This window comes from Macaca mulatta, chromosome 14 (assembly GCF_049350105.2).
Source record: "Macaca mulatta isolate MMU2019108-1 chromosome 14, T2T-MMU8v2.0, whole genome shotgun sequence".
NCBI classification, from domain to species: domain Eukaryota; kingdom Metazoa; phylum Chordata; class Mammalia; order Primates; family Cercopithecidae; genus Macaca; species Macaca mulatta.
In genome coordinates, this window is record NC_133419.1 from 31,895,369 (window position 1) to 31,910,565 (window position 15,197).

Sequence of the window (15,197 nt, forward strand, 5' to 3'; positions counted from 1 at the left end):
CCCTGAATCATAGAATAATGTGCAAATCCCTGGACCAATGTGTGACTATTAGCAAATCACTTCCTCAGCCCTCTCTTAGGAGTAGTGTGAGATTCAAATAGGAAGAGAAACTGAAAGCTTCGACAACCGTGAGCTGTTGTACCAAACTCTGGAGACTGTTATCTCTGCAGGGAAAAGTAAAGATATCACATCGGTCACAAGAATGGAAAACACTTGCTTAAAATGTGTGTATTGCTGGACTAGAGACTAGAGACATATTCCCCACCCAAATGGAAAAAAAAGGCTCAGTTTCTGTAGGGTTCACCAGCTTGATTCACATGTTCATCTCTGGTATTAATAAGATAATAACAGGAAATTGCCGAAGACAGTTCTAGGATGCTGATTTTTAAACACACTTTCACCCAGCTTAATTATATTCAAAATAATGTTCCGAAGACGGATCCTCCCATTCTTTTCAAAACAAAGACTTCTTAACTGATAATGAAGGATATAGATCTGGAGATATTTTTATTCATCCCTTTTCAACAAGAACTTATAAACCACACTGTTAATTTCAACACATTTTCTTCTCACACTTCTCATTTTTCTTCAGGCTTCTTGGGTTTGCTGTTGACACCTGGTAAATAAAAAGGCAAGTGACAGGGGAACGGCATTCATTACTAGGCACAGAGGTAGGCAGACAGGTCTGGGAGTCCCAGTTTCATTCTAGATACTTCATTCCATATTTCATGTAGAAAGACTGAAGTTAGAAGTATTCTAGGCTTCCCCATTTACTTGAACTGCATAAATACCAAAACCATTTTGTGTGTCTGACGTCAGGAGATTTTATTTCTAGCTAAGAATAGATTTAACATATATAAATCTCAATCTAAATCGAATTCACCTCTTGTGGTTAGGACACTTGGGCAAAGCCGCGCCTGAGTGAACAGGAGGCAGGTGCAGCAGCGACCTTGGCCTATGCTTGAGGCAGCTACTTGGCCTTATTTATATCTACAGGATTGGTTAAAACATGAGTTTGTCCCCATTCTATGTGGTGTCTAAAAGGGCCCATGATTTTTCTTAAATGTCTGCAGAAGTATCATCTAGGGAAGGAAGCCAGGGAGTAAAGGAAAATGGGCAGAACCGTCTAAGGAGATATTTTAACTCTAGCTTTGAATCTGACCTGTGTTGTTAAAGCTATTCTCTTTTATGATAAAAAGTCTTTCCCTGTTTCTAACAGAAGTTCAAGTTCTCTCAGGACACAATTTAGTTAGCATGGAAAGAGGGTCATGATACAGTGTTAACGGGAAAAAGTAAGTTGCTAAATATTATACCCTTTATGTCTTAAAAAAAAATTAAGTGAGGCTACGTCTATGGACATAAATATTTATATGAAGAGGTCTGGAAGGATCCATCACACTTGCTTGACAGCACGACTCTAGGGAATAGCAAGGCGATAAGGTTTGGCTGTGTCTCCACCCAAATCACACCTTGAACTGTATTTCCCATAATCCCCACATGTTGTGGAAGGGACTCAGTGGGAGGTAACTGAATCATGGGGGCAGTTACCCCCATGCTATTCTTGTGATAGTGAGTTCTTACAAGATCTGATGGTTTTATAAGGGATCTCCCCACTTCATTCGGCACTTCTCTTTCCTGCCATCATATGAAGAAGGATGTGTTTGCTTTCACTTCTGCCATGACTGTAACTTTCCTGAGGCCTCCCCAGCCACGCGGAACTGTGGGTCAATTAAACTTCTTTCCTTTATAAATTACTCAGTCTCGGGCAGTTCTTTATAGTAGCATGAGAGTGGACTAATACACAGGGCCAACAGGGCCTTTTGCATTTTACTGCATCTACCTGAGTATTGTTTGAATTTAATAAAGTATATATTACTTTCATAATTTTTAAAAATCCAATGAAGATTGAAGATAGGCCTATATTTATCTGGGCCTCACACTGGAACTATGACAGCAAACTGTGGGAAAACTCTTCCCTTTTCAGAATGAAAATCCTTAGCTGGGCTTGGCTGGTAATGTAGGAAGAAGCAGGAAATGCAGATGGTGGAACTCCACCAAAACATCTGCTTATGGCTTGTAAAGACACCGCCAGGGGATGCGGGGAGAAGGGAAGATCTTGAGGCTCTTATCCATAGATGAGAAAACGAAAGCCCTGAAAAGTGAAATGATTTGGTAAGTAACAGCCAGAGGTGACCTCAGTCTCCTGAATGCATCCAATGCGATTTTCCCTCACCCAGGCTGTTTTTCCTAAACCTTAAACCAAAGTAGTATCTGCTGGTAGCTCTGAGAAAGAGAAAATGGGCCAGGAACGGTAGTTCATGCCTGTAATCCCAGCACTTTGGGAGGCTGAGGCTGGCAGATTACTTGAGGTCAGGAGTTCGAGACCAGCCTGGCCAACATGGTGAAACCCTGTCTCTACTAAAAATACAAAAATTAGCTGGGTGCAGTGGCACATGCCTGTAGTCCCAGCTACTTGGGAGGCTGAGGCAGAAGAATCGCTTGAACCTTGCAGGCGAAGACTGCAGTGAGCCAAGATTGTGCCACTGAACTCCAACCTGGACAACAGAGTGAGACTCCATCTCAAAAAAAATAAAATAAAATAAAGAGAGAGAGAATGAGAAAATGAACTAGAGGTACCTGATACTTTTTATTTTACTAAATAAATCCTTGAGGGATCTTCAATCTCATCTATAAGCCCACGGGCCTTAAAGGAAAAATCGTTTTTAAATGTCCATAAAGCAGAAGTGGGAATACTTCCCTATTATTTTATTTTATTTATCTTTTATTTTTGAGACAGAGTCTTGCTTTGTCACCCAGGCTGGAGTGCAGTGGCACAATCCCAACTCACTGCAACCTCTGCCTCCTGGGTTTTCTCATGCTTTGGCCTCCCAAGTAGCTGGGACTATAGGCGTGTGCCACCACACCTGGCTCATTTTTCTATTTTTAGTAGAGACGAGGTTTCATCATGTTGAACAGCCTGTCTCGAATTCATGACCTCAAGTGATCCACCCTCCTTGGGCTCCCAAAGTGTTGGGATTACAGGCATGAGCCACTGCATCTGACCCCTATTATTTTATAGACCAGCACTACTCTTATAACAAAACCAGACAATACCTTTTAGCAAAACAAAGCTACAGACCAATACCCCTCATGAACATGAAACCATGGCCTGGCCATTGTTAGGAATTTCTTTTCTTTTTTTGAGATAGAGTCTCGCTCTTGTCACCCAGGCTGGTGCAGTGGTGTGATCTCAGCTCACTGCAACCTCTGCCTCCTGGATTCAAGTGATTCTCCTGCCTCAGCCTCCTGAGGAGCTGAGATTACGGGCACCCACCACCACGCCCAGCTAATTTTTTGTATTTTTAGTAGAGACAGGGTTTCACCATGTCGGCCAGGCTGGTCTCAAACTTCTGACATTAAGTGATCCTCCCACCTTGGTCTCCCAAAGTGCTGGGATTACAGGCATGAGCCACCGCACCTGGCCAGGAATTTCTTTAGTTTGTAAAAAGTTGTCCTTTTACAAACTAAAGATAAACCCTGTGATCATCTCAACAGACAAAGAGAAAGCATTTGCCAAAATCTGATAACCAGTCATGATAAAAATTCACAGCAAATTTGCTAGAGGAGGGAATTTCCTCACCCTAATAAAGGGCCTCTGTGAAACAAAATCAAAACTATAGCCGACATCATACTTTAGAGAAAGACTGATATTTTCCTCCAATGCCAGGATCAAGGCAAGGATGTCCACTCTCCCTATTTCTATTCAGCAAAGTACCAGAAGTTCTAGCCAGTGCAATAAGGCAAGAAAAATAAATAAAAGCCTTACAGATTTGAAAGAACGAGAAGTGTCTTTATTCACAGATTAACATGATTTTCTATTTAGAAAAATCCCGAAGATTCTATAAAAAGCTACTAGAACTAAAATGAGTTTAGGACGGTCACATGATATAAGGTTTTTAAAATCATGTTTCTATATACTAACAAAGAAATTTTTATATTTCTGTTTGCCAAAGGACTGAAAAACATGAAAAATTTATGTACAAATTTGTATATTGAAAACTATAAAACATTGATGAGAGAAAAGAAAGAATACCTAAGTAAATGGAGAGAGATATGTTCATGGATTAAAACTTTAAAATACCATTAAGATAGCAATCTCTAATTGGTCTAGATTCAAAGAAATTCCAATCAAAAATCCAGCAGGCTTTTTAAATACAAATTGACAAGAAGATACTAAAATCTGTATAGAAAGCATAAGACCTAGAATAGCCAAAAAGATTTTTTAAAAGAATAAAGAATACTCACACTATCTGATTTCAAGACTTACTACAGAACTAAAGCAGTGGAACTCAATTGAGGCCAATTTTACTCCCCAGGGGGACATTTAGCAACGTCTGGAAATATTTTTGGTTGTCACAACTAAGAATGAGGGGAGTTATTGACATCTACCAGGCAGTCAGAAATATTGCTAAATTTCTAATGCACAGGACAGGCGTCCACAACAAAGAACCGTTGAACCCAAAATGTTAATAGCGCTGACGCTACGAAACCCTGAGCTAGAGAAATCAAGACAGTGTTATACTGGCATATAGAGAGAAGTACAGATCAACAGAACATACTAGAATCCAGAAATAAACCTAGACATATATGGTGCCAAGGTAAGTCAACGGACCAAGGATAGTCTTTTCAATAAGTGGAGCTAGAACAATTAAATATCCATATAAAAAAATTAACCTTGACTCTTACTTTGCACCATACACAAATATTAACATAAGATGGATCACAGACCTAAAAGTAAAAATAAAAATACAAAACTTCTAGAAGAAATCACAGATATTTGTGACCTTGGCACACAGTAGGCAATTTCTATGCTAGGATACAAAAACCACAAATCTTAAATTGAAAAGTTGATAGTTAATCTAAATTTAAAACTTCTCTCCTTTTTTTAAAAAAAAAAAACAACACTGTTAATAAAATGAAAAGACAAGCCACATATTTGCAAGACACCTATCTGATAAACGACTTGTATCCAGACTATATAAAGAAAGCTCAAAGCTCAGTAAAAAGAAAACAATCCAATTTTTTAAATGGGAAAAATACATTAACAGACACTTGAAAGTAGACATATAGATGGCAAGTAAGAACATGAAAAGATATACAACAATAAAATTATTAGCAATTAGGGAAACGTAAACTGAAACCGGAATGAGATACCATTGAACAACTATTAGAATGGCTGAAATCTAAATTAAAAGGGAAAAAAAAGCTGACAATACCAAGTGCCAGTGAGGATACAGAGGAACAACTAGAACTCTCATACATTGCTAATGAGAATGCAAAACTGTACAGCTACTTTGAAAAAGAGTTTGGCAGTTTCTTATAAGGCGAAACACGTCCCTAACACATGACCGAGCAATCCTACCCCTAGGCATTTACCCAAAACGAATGAAAACTGCCCACAGAAAGACTTTCGTGTCATAAACTGGAAACAACCCAAATGTCCATCAACTGCTGAATGAATAAGCAAACTGTGGTGCAAAGGAATACTATTCTGCAATAAAAAGAACGGAATTAGTGATCGATGCAATGACATGGATGATTTTCAAGAGCATTATGCTAAGTGAAAGAAGCCAGATGCAAAATGTTACATATGGTACAATTCCATTTCTATGACCTTCTGGGAAAGGCAAAACTACAGGGATGGAAAATACATTAGTGGTTTCCAGGCACTGGGTGTGTTGGGGGGAGTGGATTAACTGCAAGGGGCAAGAGGGAACTTTTTGGGGTGACAGAAATGTTCTATATCTGGATTGTGGTGGTGGACGCATGATTGTACACTTTTGTCAAAACTCATCATGCAGTACATCTACAAAGGATGAATTTCACTGCATGTAAATTACACCTTAATAAACTTGACTTTAAAAAAAGAAGAAAAAGCTGGTGGCTGATGAGTGTGTTCTCTTTGTACTGCATGACATTTTAGAAATCTGAACTAATTGGTGATATTTGAACACAAAAAGATTCTAAATAAAGATCTGCCTTTTGTTGAGAAGTCAGAACTATGGCACCCTGAGCCTCGGTCCCATGCAGGTTGCCACTAAGCAGTGGCCGCCTCTTGGAGCAACACAGGCACTTGCTGTCCTGCCACATCCCCCAACCTGACCCAATTCACAGAAGTACTTTACTCACCTGCCACTGCACCTGCCCGAGTGAGAGTTTCTTGTCCTGGACTACGGGCTGCCTGAAGGCAGGGTCCAGGCCTGGCCTGTTCTCACTACACCCCCAGCATCTAGTGAAGGGCCTAGCACATGCTGGGTGCTTGATAAACACTGCTGAATTAATATGACTCAGTTGCCACCTTCCCACCAGCTCCTAAAACTGACATTTACAACACCCAGATTGCAAACTGCTCCTTTGGTCCTGAAGTCCCCAAAGAGAGTCACCATCCATGGCAGCCATCCCATGACCCAGAATAATGTGTCCCTCTGTGTGTTTAGAAATCCCCTCTAATATGTTGTCAAGCAACGAAAATGTTTTAAGGTCATTCCAACTATTCATTTTTGTCTGGAGAAGAGTGGAGTTTTTGTTTGTCTAAAAAAAAAAAGAAAAGAAAGAAAGAAAACCACAATATGGGCTTGAAGGTTAATGAAAATGAAAAGGGAAGTGTGCACATTCATTTTGAATATTCTCAGATCATATTCCAGTAATTTGAGACTTGAGCTAAGTAAGCTTCTGAGAGATTCTCTGGTAGTCATCAGAATTTCAGGAACCTGAAACTTCCATGGTGGTGGTCAGTTTGAGGGAAGGACGTGGGGCAGCAAGGAGATATCTAACTTCTGTTTTAGGCTAGTACTAAAAGTACAGTAACACTGTACTTTTCCAAGTACAAGTAACACTGTACTTTTTAACATTTAGTACACTTTCTTCTTTTCCTACCTCCTTGTTATTTTCTCTGTCTCTTGCTTGTCCCTCTTCTCCCTGAACCCCCAAATGCTGCAGTACCCCAGCCCCTCAGAGCCCTTCAGGCCCACGAGGAGGGCCAGGGGAAGCCCCAGGGCAGGGAGAGGGTGCCAGGGACTCCTCCCTACAGCGCCATGTGCTCTGGCCTCAGGAACATTTTCTTTACTTTGTGGGGATGGGAAGGATGAGATGGGAGGCAAGATCTGGGACATCTTGTAAGAATCTTTGAAGGACTAATCATATTGAGAGTAAAAAGTCAAAATATATTGGGCCATCTACATTTGGGGGAAAACACCAAATCAACCACTCTGGTCATATGTCTTTCATGTTTAAAAATGAGTAAGTGTGAACACATATACTTAGACCTCATCTTAACCCTCCCTTGGCCCATCTCCCCTGACTCTGCTTTTCTCTAGAGAAAAGACTTCAGAAGAATTGTCTTATGTGTTGCCTCCAATGCCTCTTTTTCCTTTCTCTCTTGAACCATCTGCAGTTAGACTTTTATCCCCATCACTCTCAGAGCCACTAACCACCTTCTCACCTCCAAACTCAACATGCATTGCTAGTGCCCATCTAACTCCACTCTCAGCAGCATATGTCCAAGCCGATCACGCCCTCCTCCTTGATCACTTTCTTCTCTTAGTGCCCAGGACACCATATATACTTTCTTCTCTTCCTACTGCCTTATTGTTTTTTTCTCTATCTCTTGCTGGTCCCCTTCTTCCTGAACCCCTGAATGTTGCAGTAATCCCAGGTTCATTGCTCATATCTCCCTCTCTCTTCTCCATACTCACTTTCTAGGTTTCTTATTCACTTCCATCATGATGGCTCCCAAATTATACCTTAGGACCTGTTATCGCCCTAGAATTCCAGACTACTTTATTCAATTAGCAACCTGACATGTCCACTTGAATAAACATTTCAAGCTTTACATACCCCCAAATGAACTCTTTATTTCTTACCCCAAACCTGAACTGCAGTCTCAATTAATGGCAACTTCATCTTCCCCGTTGCTTGAGCCAAAGACCTTGGAGCCATATCAATTCCTCTCTTTCTCTCCTACCCATTTAATCCACCAGATAATTCTAGTAACTCTATATTCAACAGATGTCCAAAATCTAACCACTTCTCACCACTTCTCCTGCTACCACCCTCTCTAAGCCATCTTCATCTGCAGATTGATTTCAACAACAGCTTCCTTCCTGATCTCCTGGCTTCCATACTTGACCTTACAGACTTTTTTCCCCACAACAGCCAGGGTGATTCCTTTAAAACCGAAGTAAGATTATATCACCTCCTGTTTGGATGCTCCAGTGGCGGACCATCTCATTCCAACTAAAGTACCAAGCCAACACCATGGCCAGTAAATCCTATAGGATTCAGCCCCATCTCTCTCTTCAGCATCATTTCTCACTACTCTCCCTTTGCTCATTCAATTCTACACTGGCATTCCTGCTGTTCCTCAAACAACCCAAGCACAGTCTCTGCTCAAGGCCTTTGCACTTGCCTTTCCCACAGCCTGGAATATTCTTCCCCCAGATTTCCACTGTTGGGTCTACTCAATGCCATCTCCTCAGAGAGGCCTCCTCTCACCACTCCATCTAGACAAGTCCATGTGTGAAGGCACTATCCCCTACCCTGATTTATTTTGCTCCATATAACTGACCACCACCCGACCTACAGGTATTTGCTTATTGCCACTTCTTTCTCAAAGTGGGGTCCACAAACTTGCATCGTCAGCATTACTCAAGTGCTTGTTAACAATGCAGACTCTCAGGCCTTATTTCAGACCTACTGAATCAGAATCCACATTTCAACAAGATCTTCAAATGACTGGTAAGCACTGTCAAATATGGATGGCACTGGGCTCAATATTCTGAGGTAACAGTAATGAACAAAACCAGGTCCCATTCTCTCTAATCCCGGTGAGAACAGGCCTTGTTTTTGTTCATTACTGTTACCTCGGGATATTGAGGCATTCAAAACAAATTGAATACAGGAATGAATGAATGAACAAATGAACTTGAATCTGTTCTAGACTCGACTGCAAGTTGACGATGTGTACAGGAAGGTTGGGGAGGGGCAAGGAGGACATTCTAGGTCAAAACTATCTCCCCCCACACTGTGTTCTACATTAGAAATTCTTTGGTATCAATTCAACAAGAAGAGCTAAGTATTCTAAACACGTATGTGCCCAATGCAGGGGTACCCATATTCATAAAACTCTTAGAGATCTACAAAGTTCTTTGAGACCTGCAAAGAGACTTAAACTCACACACAATAATAGTGGGGGACTTTAACACCCACTGACAATATTAGACAGATCGTCAAGACAGAAAATTAACAGAAGTATTCAGGACCTGAACTCTGGATCAAGAGGACCTGATAGATATCCACAGAACTCTCCACCCCAAAACAACAGAATATACATTCTTCTCATCACCATATGGCACTGACGCTAAAATTGACCATGTAACCAGAAGAAAATCTTTGGTATCAACAAAACCGTCTATCAACATGCAAATATATTCCCGTAATAAAGCAGTCTTTCACAACTTACTGTGAATTATTTAAATGAGATCTTATTCTAACATCTAACAGAAACAGGGGGAACAGGAGTGTAGAGACTGAAAATTTAATAAATTCCTAATCTGTGCTGGGTATTGTAACAGGCAATAAGCAAATGAAGGTAAATCAGGAACTAACAAGTCGGAGGGAGAAGCACACAGTCCCTCAGAGCCCTTCAGGCGGCAAAGGAGGGCCTAGGGAAGCTCCAGCATGCGGACAGGGTGCTGAGGACTCCTCCCTACAGTGCCCTGTGCTCTGACCACAAAGAACCCTTCACTTTTCTTCTGCCAGAAATGCCACCATCAACACTGCCACCCCCAACTCATCCTTCAAGGCCCCCCCGCCCCCAGAATTAACTATTCCCTCATTAGCTCTGATCACACGGTACAGAGTGCAAGGGCCTTGATCGCCCTCCTCTTGAGGGGCTTCTACAAACTGCCTCGTCCTTATTCACTTCTGTATCCCCTGCCCCTGCACAGCGCCCAGACAGGGTAAACGTTCCATCTATTTCTGCCATTTTAAAAGAGCAGGTAGCATTCATTGAGCGCTTACTGTATACCAAGCACTTGGTATTTAAAATACCAAGCATTTTAAATGCTTTAGATGCATTAACTCATGTAATCCTCACAAGAACCCAGTGAGATTGGAACTATTATTGTCGCCATTTTCCAGATGAGAGAACTGAGACCCAGACAGTCACACTGAGTAGCTGCCCATGAACGGATGAGCACGATCCCTGTACATAACAGGCACACAGTAAATGTTTACTGACATGAACTGAAGGGAAGCTCAGTAGTTAAAAAGAGAGTGAAGTCAAATTTGAGTGCTACCATTTTGCCTGGAGCCTGGACGGCCAAGGAGAATAGAGGGTGTCAGTACTCACTGCTACAAAGAAACTTATTTCCCACACCAACCTCCCGCATCCAAAACAGAACTTACTGACTGAGAGCAAGATGAAAGACGGAGATGGAAGTTAGGAGTCTGAGGGAGGGCAAAGAAGATGACAACAGCCTTTTCTTTATGTGAAAAAGAGAAGGAACTCTGATTCCTTTAGAATATTCAAGCAAAAGAGGTTGGGGTGGGGTGGATGGAAGTAGACTGGGAACACATTGCAGAGTCTCCGGGACGGGAAGGTGCTAAACATTTGCCACAGAATTTTCCAGAAACAAATCTATGTTTGCCCATTTTTCAACCAAGGCAAATGTCTGGCTTAGCCTTCCTTAAACAACAAGGGAGAGCAGCCATGTAAATGACGGGACTGTAGCAAGCCAGCACTTTGAGTAAGATCTCAGCTCAGGGTAGGACGCATTCTGCAGTGAGTGGCAGCACCCAAGCACAGCGATTCCTCAGAATAAGTTCCAAATTAGGCTGTTTGCAGAAAGTCAAAGGTCCCCAGAAATTGTCATTCATTCTCCCGCCTCCCTCCTGACACTGCTTCTTCCCACAAACTCCTTAGGATGCCCTGCATTAGGCCCAGGACTCACCTACCCTGGCATGAAACTGCCTCACGTGGAAATCAGAGAACAAATGAGAGCAGGTGGGAGGTTAAGAGGTAAGCGTTACACACAGGGAACCCAGTGTTTAACCCTTCCATTGAGTCATGGAATTGAATCAGCGGCAAACCCACAGAAAACCGTGGAGCCCAGAGGTGGACTGTGGATCCACAGGTGGGCTGGACCATGGGAAGCTGGTCATAAAGGTGGACAGCAGAAAGGGCATCCAAAAAGCACAGAGGAAGCAACGAGTCACTCCGATGAGATGGAGTAAAACGGAGAGGACTTTGGGGAGGAACATCAACTTTAATGATTTTTACCATCATTGTAATCAAAGCATCTTTCCCAGCCCCGTATCCCCATGACCACCACACTGAAAGGAAAAAGAAAGAGGACACCAGGGCTAAACCCAAACAATGTGGATCAGAAGTCCCCTAAGTCAGGCTCTGGTGGTCTGAAAGAGGAGCCAAGGAAAGTCAGGGAGATTCAGAAGGCTCAAGGTACAAAGGTCAGAAGGGAGATCAGAAATTCAAAACTGATCCAAGGAAATCACTCAACATCAGGCTGAACAGGAACAACACATGAAAGCCAGTTTCACATATTACAGATGGCTGAACAAATGAACATCATCCCAAAGTAAATATCTCATAAGCAGTTCACAAAAACGACCAAGGACTTGATATCCTTTAATCAAAAACAGGATGTATGTTTCTGAGCCAATGAATACCAAGGCATTTACGTGGACGTATGTTTCTGAGCCAATGAATACCAAGGTATTTACGTGAGTCTTTCTCAGGTCTTATCTTTTAACAATTATGCCAAATACACATCACTAAAAACTGCTACAGGCATAAAAATCGGGGGCTAAAATTCGTCAGAGGTTCTCAAGTCTGAGGCACACATCCAAAGATTCCTGAACTTTGTAACCACTATAATCACAATAGAAAATTCTTTGACAGTAACTTGCAAGCACAAGCACCACCTGTCAGTGACCCTTTAAGTGAGTCAATCAAAGGAAAATGGGCTCCGAATTAAGCTGCTGAAGACAAGAAATATTTTTAACCTAAAACTCTCTTATCTAAAACAATGTGAGGCCCTTACAATTAGGAATTTTAATCTAATTGGGGGAAGGGGGCACTCTGAAAAAGAAGAGGTCATTAGTCCTTGCTAAAAAATGCAAAACTACAGGAACACATTATCTGAAGTGAGAACTATATTCCTTGATAAGGCAATGTATCAAGAGCTCAGAATTTCATCACAAACACAAAAGCCTGCCCTTTCCAAGTGCAGGCAGTAATCATTCTTACTTCCAAGACAATTGCTTACTGCACTAAGTTTTGAAGCACACTTAGCAGAATAATCCACCCCCACCTAGAATACTTACAATAGATTTCTCAAAATTGTCCAAGGAATTACAGAAATCTATTTCCTGGGGATTGCTGAAGTCTAAAAGCCAAGCATGACTATTTTTAACTAACCTGCAAACAGTGGATTATATACTTAACGAGCGCCTGCATCCCTTTGCAAGGTGCAAGCAATTATTGGAGAGACCTCCTTCCCAAAAGAAAAACGTTCCGCTATCAACACAGGAGGAACTGTGTTGATATTTGGGAAGCCGACACGCGGATTGCCTACAACTCTCTAGCCATTTCATGCAGTTAAGACAAAGTGGACACTCAACAGCCCAAAATACCAGGGGCTTCGCCACCCTAAAACGTGTTCTAATGATACATTTCCCGTTTAAGGCGTCCTAAACACACATCTTTCTCTAAATAAAGCGTGCCTGCGGGACCACTAGGAAGGTTCTACAACTTGTCCAAAAAAGAAGAGGCGATTGCCCTTCTTCCCCGCCCAAAGTGCCTTCCCGAAAGACGGATTTCTGACAGTTCGCCTGCAGTTGCAGCAGCAAAGGGCAGAGAGAATCCCAGAGCCAGTGCTGCCAATACCTCTCCACCGCCACCCGGGCAGGTGTGGGTCCCGACCCGCCGCCCAGCTCTTCCAGAAACCTCGGCGGACGCCCCGCCGCCGAGCGCTTACCCGGGTCGGCCTGGCAGTGCTCCAGGAGGGCCGCCAGCAGCAGGAGTCCCAGCAGCAGCGTCGGTGGCCGCGGGGGCGCATCGTGGGACGCGCCGGCCCCGGGGCCCCTCACGCCCGTGCAGCGCGCGGCTCCCCAGCCTGCCCGACCAAGCCCACGCGCCACGGGCCGGCCCCCGCGCCCCCGCGTCGCGGGCCTGGCTTCCCTTGAGCCCTGAGGCTTGGCCTCCTGCGGAGCCATGGGGACGCTTCACACATCCAGGCCGCTGCCTCGCTCTGCACCGCGCCGGGAAGCCCAGCCCTCCGCGCCCCGGTCCTCACCGGGCATCGCCGGCCACGGCCCGGGCGCCGGAGGGAGGGGGCGCCGAGCGGCGCGACTGGCTCGCTCGTCCTGCCGCGCCCGGGGCGGGCTCCGTGGAGCCGCGGCTTCACCCGCGCAGGGGCCGGGCCCGCATGGAACCGCGGCGGGCACGGGCCAGGGTTCCCACGGTGCCTGTCGCCGCGCGCCGGCGCGATTGGGGCGGCGAGGGTGGGACAGGCGCCGCCCGGGGACCCCTCCCCCGGGCCGGCTCCTGCAGAACGAGGGGGCGAGGCTGCCGGGAACGGGGGTGGCGGCCGCGGGGCGCGCTCGGGTCCCTCCCTCCCGCCGCCGCTGCAGCCTCGGCGCCCCGCTCTCCTAGCTCCTCGCTCCTCGTGCCTCGTTGGGCTTCGGGTTCCAGCCCCGGCTCCGGCTGGGGCTCCCGGGCCGCGAGTGCTACCGCAGCTCCGAGCGGCGCCTCATTGACAAAGAAAGCACGTAGCCTCCGGATCGGACGAGAAGGCGAGGAGGCGAGGCCGGCGCGCGCGCGCAGCCCCGCGCGCGAAGCCACCGCGCGCTCCCCGCTCCCGCGCGCCCGGCCGGGCTCGGGACCCAAGAGGGGACCCCTCCCGGCGGCTCCCGCGCAGCGGAGGTCCTCAAGGGGAGGGCTTCCCTCCCCTCCTGTCCCCCATCTAGAGGAGGGAAGGTTGGCGGGAGAGGTCGTCTGGCCCGGGAGGGGGTCATGGTCAACGTGCCCAAGCTGCAGGAAAGCTCTTCCGCCTGGATTTTGGAAATGCTCTTTGTAGAAGGGCGGGCGCGCTTTGTGCTGTTTGTTCACTACTTCTCTGAGGGGCCGGGGGACACCTTCATGCCAGTTTACTCCTGAGGAGCTCAAGCGGCTGTGGCCTAGTTGCAATAACCTGCTGGGTTAAAACACATTATAAATATTTGTTGCTGCCACACTACGTGCAAAGCATTACACTGCGCACTGGGAAGACCGGGGGAAATTTTTTCCAAAGTTTCTTCCCCCAAACAGGTAGCCCTTGCCCAGAGGGGCAAAAGGCCCAGGCATCACCTGAGTTGGTCCCCTGCTCTTCGCCCTTGCTAGCCTTGATGGCCTTAGCAAGTGACCTGGCTCATAGGCGCCTCATCTATCCCCAGTCACTAAGTATGTATTAAGGACCCGCTGCTTGCCAGCATCTGTGTTAGGCACTGGGGATACACGCAGCCAGGAAACACACACATCCTTGACCCAGTAAAGCTCAGACTCTGTTCACTCAACAATACTTATTGACTGCCTGCGATGTGCCAGGGACAACAGCCATAAACAAAATCCCTGCCCTCCTGGAGCTGACATTCTAGTGGGGGTTCACCTGCAATAAACAGATAAGTAATAGAATATTAGACAGGTAAATGCCGTGAAGAAAAATCAGTGTAAAAGAATGAAACGTGGGGAGGGGTGTTGCAACGTTAAACATTGTGAAGAGAGGCCTCGCTGAGAAGATGACGTCTGAGCCAAGATCTGAAGGAGGTGAGAACAAGCCACGCGCGAAGAGCATTCCAGATACAGGGAACCAAAAAGGCTAACATCCCAGGGCAGAGTGTGCCTGGTGTGTTAGGGCACAGCAGCTTAGCCAGGGGTTCTGGAAAAGTGTTACGGTTCTAGTTATTGAGCATCTGCAGGATAGAAATAACACCATATTTCATCTAAGATGCATTCTTTTCACATGTTAACTTTTCAGAAGTCAGATGTGTTCTTATAATGTGTCTAAGATTTGTTGAAATATAGTAATGCCTTGTTGGGGGGTATGATTTAATTTTGTTCTTTAGTTGGGTTGTTTTGG

General features: G+C 44.9%; 1 protein-coding gene across 2 annotated transcripts in view; it reads right to left on the minus strand.

Annotated features, from left to right (window-relative positions):
* KIAA1549L (KIAA1549 like) overlaps window positions 1–13,840 on the minus strand; it is a 287,806-nt gene extending 273,966 nt beyond the window's left edge. For both annotated transcript variants that reach the window (XM_015114556.3, XM_077963111.1), the window contains exon 1: window positions 13,059–13,840. In XM_015114556.3, coding sequence (XP_014970042.3) covers window positions 13,059–13,296 — 238 coding nt within the window. In that variant the 5' untranslated portion in view covers window positions 13,297–13,840. The remainder of the gene's footprint in view (window positions 1–13,058) is intronic.
* Window positions 13,841–15,197: the final 1,357 nt, after the last annotated feature.